The sequence below is a fragment of the Polyodon spathula genome, chromosome 46 (genome assembly GCF_017654505.1).
Source record: "Polyodon spathula isolate WHYD16114869_AA chromosome 46, ASM1765450v1, whole genome shotgun sequence".
Taxonomy (NCBI): Eukaryota; Metazoa; Chordata; class Actinopteri; order Acipenseriformes; family Polyodontidae; genus Polyodon; species Polyodon spathula.
In genome coordinates this window covers 715,838-728,337 of record NC_054579.1, presented here as the reverse complement: position 1 = coordinate 728,337, position 12,500 = coordinate 715,838, and the positions used below count along the sequence as shown (strand labels likewise).

The following is a 12,500-nucleotide window of genomic DNA, read 5'->3' as shown; positions in this document are numbered from 1 at the left end:
TTCACTGGACTCTATGAAGCTGAATCAGTTCATTCTATATAGAGGGTGATGCTGCTAAACTTTTGCCCGCAGCTGTACATGATGTATCGTAATAGAGGTCTGTATCGCTTGTGATACGAGACCCACAGCGTAAAGAACTACAGCTCCCAGCATGCCTCACCATGGCCGCGGGTGCAGAGGCATGCTGGGAGCTGTAGTCCCAGCTGGCAAATTAATGTTTGGCCAGCATATCTCTCTGTTTGTGTACATATACATCAATGGGAATCTCCTCCTAGCCGCCTCTACTGGGTCAACAAATAAAACAGATTCCCGGCGAGGACCAGGGCGCCTCGTCCTTTACCCGGGAGATAGACCTGAGCCAAACCCGGCCAAAGTGTGAACAGCATCGACCTGCGATCTTATGAGTTTGCAAGCCCAGGATTCATCGGCTCCTAAGTAGTTATTTCTGTGACGGCAGAAATGTTTTCTCTCCCTGGACGCGGGGGAGGGGTCTATTGGGATGTCGGTGTTATTTGTTGTGGTTACGTTCGCGTAATTTATAAAATTTATGCATTTATCCCCCCCCCCCCCCCCCCCCCCCCCCCCCCCCCGTGTATTTTAATGGTTTATGATTAATTACATAATACTATTGACACGTATTTAAGTATATGTAGAGAATAAACGCAATGGTTTGCATGCATTTATTTGCATTTACATAACGCATATAAATACATAATGATTAATAATATGTATTAATTATTATAAAGAATTATAACAAATTGTTTAAAACGTAGCCAATCGGCAAGGGTTTTGGGATTAAAAATACTAACAAAATAACAAATATGTTATATTATAGCGTATATTCGCAATATCTATTTATAGTTTATATATATATCTATAAATAGATTTTATACCATATCTAAAGAAAATTTTCTATAAACAATATAAGAAAGAACAAAGATTGGATTTTTTTTTTTTTTTTAAATAGATATTTTTGGGTTTTATTTTCTTTTGAGATGGTAAAGCGAGTGACCGTTTCAGTGGAGAAATTTGAATTTCGTTTTTTTTTTCGGGTGTTTTAAAACAAAAACAAAACAAAACAAAAAAAGCCACGTTATGTGATACAGTCTCTTGTTTTTAATTTTTTTATTTTACATTTTATCTCTAGCTTCGAGTTGTTCATTAACTACACCAGCGAGAGGAAGGGAAGAAAAAAAAACCCCAAAACAAACAAGTTTATGGATTTATTATCCAGGAAAAAGAAACCTCACAGAGACGAGAGAGAAAGAGAGAGAAAGAGAGCGACGCCATTATCTGTAAAGACAAGAAAATATTTCTGCCTAAACGCTTCTTTTATTTTAAAACTATTTTTTTTTTTTAAATTGTGAATTATTTTTCAGGATCTGTAATTCATTCAGCTAGTATACAGGGCGGAGTTTCCTCAAGCTTGTTTGATGATAGTTGAACAGAAATATATATATATATTTTTAACATAAAGCGCGTTTAAAATATTTATAACGGGAGTTCTGCTGTTATTTTAAGGTAATTCAATTTTTTTTTTTAAAGTTATAAAACGCAACCCCTTTTTCAACCGTCTTTGTTTTTGCGTGGTAATTATTATTATTTATTATTATTATTATTATTATTATTATTATTATTATTATTAATAACTGTTATAATTTCACGAGTCGCGTGTTAATTAAATACGTAGAAAATACAGAAGAAATTTCAGCTGATTATTAATTATTTCATAAAGTATTTTGATAACTTATTTTTTTAAAAAAACTCTTTTGTTTTCTCGTTTTATATGTTTTTTTTTTTTTTTTTTTTTTTTTTTTTCTTATAAGACTTAAACCGTATATAACCCATATATTTATGTTGTACAACGTTTCTTTGGCGTCTGCAGTCGCAGACGGCAGCGCAAAAAACGATAAAAAAATTTTTTTTCAGAGAATTAATAATTAATTTGAACCTATAAAATTAAATTTGGGTTTGTGTAGCCAATCAAAAGCGGTCTACATAGATAGATAACTACTCTTAGACACACTATCTAGCTATAGATAGGATACTATAATATACTACACAATGAGTGTAGATCTATATAAGATCAAAACACATAGACCATCTATGTGATAGTCTAACTATAGATAGTCTTGAGGTTTATGATCTATCTAGATACACACAGATCTATCTAGTCATCTATCTATCTAATCCTACAGACTTATCTATCTATCTCTATCTATCACACTATCTATCTATCTATCTATCTATCTATCTATCTATCTATATATCTATCTATCACTATCTATCTATCTATCTATCTATCTATCTATCTATCTATCTACACTATCTATCTATCTATCTATCCACACACTATCTATCTATCTATCTATCTATCCACACACTATCTATCTATCTATCTATCTATCTATCTATCTATCTATACACACACTATCTATCTATCTATCTATCTATCTATCTATCTATCTATCTATCTATCACACACACACTATCTATCTATCTATCTATCTATCTATCTATCTATCATCTATCTATCTATCTATCTATCTATCTATCTATCTATCTATCTATCTTACACACTATCTATCTAGACAGCGAGGTGTGTGATAAGATCGATAATAGATAGACAGATAGATAGCGATCTTGTGATAGATAGATCAGATCTATGTATATACCAGATAGATCTATCTATCTAGATAGACACACTACTACTACTATCTATCTATCTATCTATCACATAGATAGATATATGTTATTTGTACTCTATCTATACACTATCTATCTATCTATCTATCTATCTATCTCTACACATCTATCTGTCTATCTATCTATCTATCTATCTATCTGTCACATCTATCTATCTATCTATCTATCTATCTATCTATCTATCTATCACACACTATCTATCTATCTATCTATCTATCTATCTACTATATAGATAGACAGACTATTTAGCGAGCAATACACATGATCGGGTTGTGAGCGATGAAGACACCACGAGCGAGCGACTATCCTGTTCTCATCTATATCTATCTATCTAGACTATCTAGCTATATGATATCACCACAACACTATCTATCTATGTATATTACACACACTACTATCTATCTATCTATCTACCCACACACACTATCTATCTATCTATCTATCTACACTATCTATCTATCTATCTCTATCTATCCACACTACTATCTATCTATCTATCTATCTATCTATCTATCTATCTATCTACACACTATCTATCTATCTATCTATCTATCTATCTATCTATCTATCTATCTATACACATCTATCTATCTATCTATACACACACTATCTGTATCTCTCTATCTCTATCTCTCTATATCAATTTCTACTTCAAATGATAATATTCTGAGTCACCACAATTATTAAAAGCGTATTATAAACCCCCCCCCCCCCCCCCCCCCCGGGCAAATTATAATATTGTGAGATTTATTACAAAACGAAAACAATGAATAAATAAATCAACAATTTATTTATTTATTTTTTAAAAATGAGTCAAACGGTGACGTCTCTGAATTTGGCGGGTTTTCTCCTGCTGTGCGGCGGCTGTTTGCCCACGTGTTTTTCCTCGAGGAATTGCGAGGGAAACACCTTCACGCTGAACGTGGTGCTGCTGGAAGACGGGGAATCGCCCTGGAGTTTGGAGAAAGTGAAGCCGGCGATCGAGGCTGCCATGGCGGTCGTCGAGCAAGACCTCAACACCGTCCGACCAGGTAACGCGGTTTATTTATATTAGGCGATGTAAGGCATGCAGAGGGAGGGGACCGTGTGATCGTGTTAATAAAGCCAATAAGAAGCGGACTACAGCTCCCGGCATGCCTCACCGTTGCCGCGGGCGCAGAGGCACGCTGGGAGCTGTAGTCCTGGCCGTCGTCCCTGCTATCATGCTATATCTAATATAGGGCCTCTATGCGCTCGTAGGTCTGAAGGTGACATTGCGAGCTACATATTACGGGTTCAACACGTCCCTCTATCTGACGAAGGGCTGCGCTACCAGCACGTGCGAAGGAGTAGAGGTCTTGAAGAAACTCTATGTGAGTATTGAGCATTGAAAAACATGGCATGGTAAAACACAGGGAAGCATTGTGAAGCACAGAGAGGTCTGGTAAAGCATAGGGAAGCATTGTAAAGCACAGAGAGGTCTGGTAAAGCACAGGGAAGCATTGTAAAGCACAGAGAGGTCTGGTAAAGCACAGGGAAGCATTGTAAAGCACAGAGAGGTCTGGTAAAGCATAGGGAAGCATTGTAAAGCACAGAGAGGTCTGGTAAAGCATAGGGAAGCATTGTAAAGCACAGAGAGGTCTGGTAAAGCACAGGGAAGCATTGTAAAGCACAGAGAGGTCTGGTAAAGCACAGGGAAGCATTGTAAAGCACAGAGAGGTCTGGTAAAGCACAGGGAAGCATTGTAAAGCACAGAGGGGTCTGGGGTTAGGGTTTGGAAGATGCAGTCTCTTGTGTATTATTACGCTCACAGTGGGTCTAATCTGAAGCCTGTCTCTCGCAGTATGAAGGCACCATGGGCTGTGCCATTCTCGGACCCACGTGTACCTACGCCACCTTCCAGATGGTTTCGTGAGTAAAACTTCCCCGCTTTGAAATCTGAACGAAAAAAACATGAGTACCTAGCGGGGTTCAGAAAAATATATACAAATATAAATATATAGAGTCACGCATACACACACACACACACACACACACTGACACACACACACACACACACACTGACACACACACACACACACACACACACACACACACACACACACACACACACACACACACACACTCACACACACACACACACACACACACACCTCTATCACCGCACTACAGAAATTCCTCATATCCTTCCCCCCTCCCCCCTCTGGTTCCAGTTTGGAGACCATCCTGGGTCTGCCCATGATCTCGGCCGGCAGCTTCGGGCTGTCCTGTGATTTCAAGTCCAATCTGACCCGGATCCTGCCTCCGGCGAGGAAGCTGTCCAACTTCTTCATCGAGTTCTGGAGCTTGAAAGGGCTTCCCACGAAACCACACCGCTGGGAGACCACCTACATCTACAAGAAGGGGGTCAACACCGAGGACTGCTTTTGGTGAGACAAACTGGAGCCTTCGCTAAAGACAACGCTGCCACGAGCATAGGGCAGCTGCAATGGGGTGAGGCTGGTAGAATGGGACCCCAGTGTGCTCACTATACCCTCAATGATCTTCAATGAGAGACAGGCAGACAGCGGCACTGCAATGGCTCTGTATTACACTACAATGGTAGCACAAGTATAGGGCAGCTGCAATGGGGTGAGGCTGGTAGAATGGGACCCCAGTGTGCTCACTATACCCTCAATGATCTTCAATGAGAGACAGGCAGACAGCGGCACTGCAATGGCTCTGTATTACACTACAATGGTAGCACAAGTATAGGGCAGCTGCAATGGGGTGAGGCTGGTAGAATGGGACCACAGTGTGCTCACTATACCCTCAATGATCTTCAATGAGAGACAGGCAGACAGCGGCACTGCAATGGCTCTGTATTACACTACAATGGTAGCACAAGTATAGGGCAGCTGCAATGGGGTGAGGCTGGTAGAATGGGACCCCAGTGTGCTCACTATACCCTCAATGATCTTCAATGAGAGACAGGCAGACAGCGGCACTGCAATGGCTCTGTATTACACTACAATGGTAGCACAAGTATAGGGCAGCTGCAATGGGGTGAGGCTGGTAGAATGGGACCCCAGTGTGCTCACTATACCCTCAATGATCTTCAATGAGAGACAGGCAGACAGCGGCACTGCAATGGCTCTGTATTACACTACAATGGTAGCACAAGTATAGGGCAGCTGCAATGGGGTGAGGCTGGTAGAATGGGACCCCAGTGTGCTCACTATACCCTCAATGATCTTCAATGAGAGACAGTGTGCTCACTAGACTCACAATGATCTTTCTCAGGCAGACAGCGGCACTGCAATGGCTCTGTGTTACTCTTGTGTTTGCAGGTATGTCAATGCGCTGGAGGCAGGCTCTGCTCAGTTTTCACAGAATCTCACCTTCAAAGAAATTCTCAGAGTTCCCGAGGACCTCACAAAAATTGTCACCGACCCCAGGCGTAAAAGCAACGGTAAGACTTTAATATCATTGCCTTCTCTCTCTCTCTCTCTCTCTCTCTCTCTCAATCCATTTCAGTTACATCTGTCAGCAGAAGGATGATGGGAAATGTAGTTTTGAAAGAATCATTTCAATGGCTAACGTTTCCACTAGAAGTCTCTCTCAGCGTCTTCAGTGTGAATTCAATGGCAAACGTTTCCACTAGAAGTCTCTCTCAGTGTCTTCAGTGTGAATTCAATGGCAAACGTTTCCACTAGAAGTCTCTCTCAGTGTCTTCAGTGTGAATTCAATGGCAAACGTTTCCACTAGAAGTCTCTCTCAGTGTCTTCAGTGTGAATTCAATGGCAAACGTTTCCACTAGAAGTCTCTCTCTACAGGGATATTAAGGATCTCTTCAATGTAACTGCTGTCTGTACTCTGCAGTGATTATAATGTGTGGGAGCCCCGAGGATGTCGAGAGTGTTTTGGGAAGAAGCACAGTTGATGATAACATCGTCATAATCCTGATAGACATTTTCAAGTGAGTGTGTTTCTCGGTTTCTACGTCACGCTCCACAGCCCGTGTTATCAGCGCCCCCTGATAATGGAGGGATGGAGGGATGGATGGATGGATGGATGGATGGATGGATGGTGGGTGATGGATTGAGGGATGGAGGATGAGGGAGGGTGTGGGGTGGAGGGATGGATGGATGGAGTGTGGGTTTGGATGGATGGACCTGGATGGATGAAGATGGGATGGAGGGATGGAGGGATGGTGAGGGCTGGAGGGAGGATGCATGGACCGTCGATGGAGGGAGGGATGGAGGAAGGGATGGAGGGATGGAGGAAGGGATGGAGGGATGGAGGGAGGGATGGAGGGATGGTCGTTGTTGTTGACAGGCTTGTTTTCTGTGCTGTTCTCTCTCCAGTCACATCTATCACACCAACACGACTGTGAAAGAGTACATGAGAAATGTTCTGGTTCTGACCATGACACCACCAGAAAAGAACCGGACCAGTGTACTCAACACCACCATGGTACTGACCCATTCGATACCACACCTCTCTGTGCTTCACAATGCTTCCCTGTGCTTTACCAGACCTCTCTGTGCTTTACAATGCTTCCGTGTGCTTTACCAGACCTCTCTGTGCTTCACAATGCTTCCCTGTGCTTTACCAGACCTCTCTGTGCTTTACAATGCTTCCCTATGCTTTACCAGACCTCTCTGTGCTTTACAATGCTTCCCTGTGCTTTACCAGACCTCTCTGTGCTTTACAATGCTTCCCTGTGCTTTACCAGACCTCTCTGTGCTTCACAATGCTTCCCTATGCTTTACCAGACCTCTCTGTGCTTCACAATGCTTCCCTATGCTTTACCAGACCTCTCTGTGCTTTACAATGCTTTACCAGACCTCCTGTGCTTTACAATGCTTCCCTGTGCTTTACCAGACCTCTCTGTGCTTCACAATGCTTCCCTATGCTTTACCAGACCTCTCTGTGCTTTACAATGCTTCCCTATGCTTTACCAGACCTCTCTGTGCTTTACAATGCTTCCCTATGCTTTACCAGACCTCTCTGTGCTTTACAATGCTTCCCTATGCTTTACCAGACCTCTCTGTGCTTTACAATGCTTCCCTATGCTTTACCAGACCTCTCTGTGCTTTACAATGCTTCCCTATGCTTTACCAGACCTCTCTGTGCTTTACAATGCTTCCCTATGCTTTACCAGACCTCTCTGTGCTTTACAATGCTTCCCTATGCTTTACCACTGTACCTCTCTGTGCTTCACAATGCTTCTCTGCCTATGCTTCTCCAGACCCTCTCAGCTGCAGAATGATTTTGTCACGGGATACGCGGACGGAGTCCTCCTGTTCGGACACGTCCTGAGAAAGAGCCTGGAAATGAAGGAGGGGCGGAAATTGTCCTTCCAAAACGTCGATTTCCAAGGTGGGAAAACCGGGAGTCTCCGTGCGTCCATCCTGTTAGACACACACAAGCATACATGCAGATACATGGAAATTCAACAGCAAACGTTTCCACTAGAAGAGTCTCTCTGTGTCTTCAGTGTCAATTCAATGGCAAACGCTTCCATTAGAAGTCTCTCTCTGTGTCTTCAGTGTGAATTCAATGGCAAACGTTTCCACTAGAAGAGTCTCTCAGTGTCTTCAGTATGAATTCAATGGCAAACGTTTCCACTAGAAGTCTCTCTCAGTGTCTTCAGTGTGAATTCAATGGCAAACGTTTCCACTAGAAGTCTCTCTCTGTGTCTTCAGTGTGAATTCAATGGCAAACGTTTCCACTAGAAGTCTCTCTGTGTCTTCAGTGTGAATTCAAGTCTTTTTGTATTTCGAATTTGATTCTGCCTGTAAACTGAATATATATATCTGTCTATTTGGGGTTACAAGTGAAGTAAGGAGTTATCAAGTACCTGCACTGAAGTCTCTCTCTCTCCTCACCTCTCTCTCCCTCTCTCTCTCTCTCCCTCCCTCTCTCCCCCTCTCTCCCTCTCTCTCAGCGCTCAGCGGGCATGTCATTCTTGATGAGTACGGAGACAGAGATGTCAACTTCACAGTCATGTATTTCTCAACAAAGGACCAGACAGTACGTTCCGGATTCCTTCCAGTTTAATGGTTTTCTTCTCAAATATTCAGAGGGGCTTCGTGTTGAGGTTGGGTTGTTGGTTGGGGTTGGGGTTGAGGTTGGTGTGTTAGTTGGGGTGGGGCTTGGGTTTGGGTTTAGAGTTTTGGGTTAGGGTTGGGGTTAGGGTTAGGGTTTGGTTTAGATTTGAAGGAACACAGTTATAGTTGTCTTCGTCTTTTGCTGTTACAGTACAAAACCCTCTACGAATTCAACACAGCCACTAATGAAACCACGGAAATCGACAGACAGCCCAGCTTTATTTGGAAAGGGAGTCTTCCAAACGACACCCCAGACAGTGGTGAGACTCCAAAAATCAGTATTCAATCAAACCAGGAATTAATTCAATCCAGTCTAGTGATCTCAAACTGCAGTTCCAATGCAATTCAATCCAGTCTAGTCTAGTGATCTCAAAATACAATGCAATTCAATACAGTCTAGTCTAGTGATCTCAAACTGCAGTTCCAATGCAATTCAATACAGTCTAGTCTAGTGATCTCAAACTGCAGTTCCAATGCAATTCAATACAGTCTAGTCTAGTGATCTCAAACTGCAGTTCCAATGCAATTCAATACAGTCTAGTCTAGTGATACAGTCTAGTCTAGTGATCTCAAACTGCAGTTCCAATGCAATTCAATACAGTCTAGTCTAGTGATCTCAAACTGCAGTTCCAATGCAATTCAATACAGTCTAGTCTAGTGATCTCAAACTGCAGTTCCAATGCAATTCAATACAGTCTAGTCTAGTGATCTCAAACTGCAACAATGCAATTCAATACAGTCTAGTCTAGTGATCTCAAACTGCAGTTCCAATGCAATTCAATACAGTCTAGTCTAGTGATCTCAAACTGCAGTTCCAATGCAATTCAATACAGTCTAGTCTAGTGATCTCAAACTGCAGTTACAGTCTAGTCTAGTGATCTCAAACTGCAGTTCCAATGCAATTCAATACAGTCTAGTCTAGTGATCTCAAACTACAGTTGATGAGTCGTTCTGCTGAACGACTCATCAATAATGATAATAATAATAATATTAACAATAACTGTCTTCTCTCTTCTCTTACTGTCTTCACAGGAATCGACACTCTGACCATAGCTGTCATCTCCTTGACTGTGGCTATAGTTGTCGTCCTTTTCATATCTCTCGCTGTTCTGAGGTGGGGAAGACCAAACAAGTCACTTTGCATACAGTCCAATGCCTTTCTGTTGTTCCGATGTCATTACCGCCCCCTGCTGGCGGAGGGGAGGCAGTGCAGCCGCGGGGCTCGCATTCCTCCATCTCTCCGCTGAAGCGCTTCTCCCCTTGTCAGGAAAACTCGCTCTGAACGTCATTCAGCTCCGGTTCTTGAAGATCAGATTCCGAGGATATAGGGGGCTGTCTGTCTGTCTGCACCTGCATCCGTCTGTCTGTGACACTTGTGTCTCTCTCTCTCTCTTTGTCCGTGTTTGTTTTTCAGACAGTACAGGAAGGAGCATCGCTTCCATCTCAAGAAATGGACTCACATCCCCCCCGACAAAATCACCCCACTGGAAAACCAGGACAAGAACACCATCAGCCTAAAGGTAGGACGAGAAAGTGAACTTCGACAGAGAGCGTTTCCACTAGAACGCTCTCTCAGCGTCTTCAGTGTGAATTCAATGGCAAACGTTTCCACTAGAAGTCTCTCTCAGTGTCTTCAGTGTGAATTCAATGGCAAACGTTTCCACTAGAAGTCTCTCTCAGTGTCTTCAGTGTAAATTCAATGGCAAACGTTTCCTCTAGAAGTCTCTCTCAGTGTCTGTTTTGAAGAGCCACTCTTCTCTAAGGCTCTGTGCAGTTCAATGGCTTTTCTCCTTTTCGTTTTCAGATTGATGAAGACCACCGGAAAGATAGAGTGGATCAGATCCGAAGAGGCCGATACGACAAAAAGGTGAGTCTCTCTCATCTCTGCAGGACGCCCCGCGGCTGCCTTTTTAACATCTGCTTCACCACACCTCTCTGTGCTTTACAATGCTTCCCTGTGCTTTACCAGACCTCTCTGTGCTTTACAATGCTTCCCTGTGCTTTACCAGACCTCTCTGTGCTTTACAATGCTTCCCTGTGCTTTACCAGACCTCTCTGTGCTTTACAATGCTTCCCTGTGCTTTACCAGACCTCTCTGTGCTTTACAATGCTTCCCTATGCTTTACCAGACCTCTCTGTGCTTTACAATGCTTCCCTATGCTTTACCAGACCTCTCTGTGCTTTACAATGCTTCCCTGTGCTTTACCAGACCTCTCTGTGCTTTTTTCCCCTCCACACACAGATTGTCATCTTAAAAGAACTTAATTCTGACGGCAACTTTACCGAGAAACAGAAGATAGATTTAAACAAGGTGAGAAAGTTTCCTAACCACGGTGTCAATTCAACAGCAAACATGAGTGTGTGTGTGTGTGTGTGTGTGTGTGTGTGTGTGTGTGTGTGTGTCCTTACCAGCTGTCAAATACCGTTCAAGAACCACTCTGAGAACTGCAGTGAGCTGCCAGAACTACAGCTCCCAGCATGCCTCCTCACCTCCGGCAGTGGGGTGGGATGCTGGGAGCTGTAGTTCTCTGTATCTTGAATAACCCAACCTGGATCTGCATTGAATTTCAGCTCCTGCAGATTGACTATTACAACCTGACCAAGTTCTACGGCACAGTGAAGTTCGATTATGGGCTGTTCAGTGTTTTTGAGTACTGCGAGAGAGGCTCCCTCAGGGTAAATACTGAGCATCTTTAAAATCCATTCTCTCACCTCTTATTAGCTTTATTAACAGGATCACTGACCCCTCCCTTTAAAGGAGCGCTGACCATCTTTAAAATCCATTCTCTCACCTCTTATTAGCTTTATTAACAGGATCACTGACCCCTCCCTTTAAAGGAGCGCTGACCATCTTTAAAATCCATTCTCTCACCTCTTATTAGCTTTATTAACAGGATCACTGACCCCTCCCTTTAAAGGAGCGCTGACCATCTTTAAAATCCATTCTCTCACCTCTTATTAGCTTTATTAACAGTATCACTGACCCCTCCTGTGATCAATTCTGTTTTCTCTGTCTCTTCAGTATGTGCTCAATGATAAAATCTCGTATCCTGACGATACTTTTATGGACTGGGAGTTTAAGATCTCTGTCATGTACGACATCGCTAAGGTAAGTGCTGGAGATAGATGTGATGCTGGCTAGGACTACGGCTCCCAGCATGCCTCTGCACCCGCGGCAATGGTGAGGCATGCTGGGAGCTGTAGTTCTTTACGCTGTGGGTCTCGTATCACAAGCGATACAGACCTCTATTACGATACATCATGTACAGCTGCGGGCAAAAGCTTAGCAGCATCACCCTCTATATAGAATGAACTGATTCAGCTTCATAGAGTCCAGTGAAAGCTGCTGAATAATGTTCCCTTGTTAACATATTGAATTGCACCCCCTCTATATAGAATGAACTGCACCCCCCTATATAGAATCAGCTTCATAGAGTCCAGTGAAAGCTGCTGAATAATGTTCCCTTGTTAACATATTGAATTGCACCCCCTCTATATAGAATGAACTGATTCAGCTTCATAGAGTCCAGTGAAAGCTGCTGAATAATGTTCCCTTGTTATCATATTGAATTGCACCCCCTCTATATAGAATGAACTGATTCAGCTTCATAGAGTCCAGTGAAAGCTGCTGAATAATGTTCCCTTGTTATCATATTGAATTGCACCCCCTCTATATAGAATGAACTGATTCAGCTTCATAGAGTCCAGTGAAAGCTGCTG

At 42.6% G+C, this 12,500-nt stretch overlaps 2 protein-coding genes across 2 annotated transcripts in view; both read left to right on the top strand.

Moving 5' to 3' along the window:
* The window catches only part of LOC121306077 (histone acetyltransferase p300-like), a 456,244-nt gene that overhangs the window by 362,453 nt on the left and 81,291 nt on the right, over positions 1-12,500 (top strand).
* The window catches only part of LOC121306199 (heat-stable enterotoxin receptor-like), an 18,467-nt gene continuing 9,399 nt past the window's right edge, over positions 3,433-12,500 (top strand). Inside the window, exons 1-16 of the mRNA XM_041237955.1 lie at positions 3,433-3,737; positions 3,946-4,058; positions 4,529-4,596; positions 4,899-5,114; positions 6,015-6,136; positions 6,547-6,643; positions 7,032-7,140; positions 7,929-8,049; positions 8,618-8,703; positions 8,932-9,040; positions 9,813-9,894; positions 10,195-10,300; positions 10,585-10,647; positions 11,023-11,091; positions 11,352-11,456; positions 11,803-11,889. Of these exons, the coding sequence (XP_041093889.1) occupies positions 3,515-3,737; positions 3,946-4,058; positions 4,529-4,596; positions 4,899-5,114; positions 6,015-6,136; positions 6,547-6,643; positions 7,032-7,140; positions 7,929-8,049; positions 8,618-8,703; positions 8,932-9,040; positions 9,813-9,894; positions 10,195-10,300; positions 10,585-10,647; positions 11,023-11,091; positions 11,352-11,456; positions 11,803-11,889 (1,776 nt within the window). The 5' untranslated portion in view covers positions 3,433-3,514. The remainder of the gene's footprint in view (positions 3,738-3,945; positions 4,059-4,528; positions 4,597-4,898; positions 5,115-6,014; positions 6,137-6,546; positions 6,644-7,031; positions 7,141-7,928; positions 8,050-8,617; positions 8,704-8,931; positions 9,041-9,812; positions 9,895-10,194; positions 10,301-10,584; positions 10,648-11,022; positions 11,092-11,351; positions 11,457-11,802; positions 11,890-12,500) is intronic.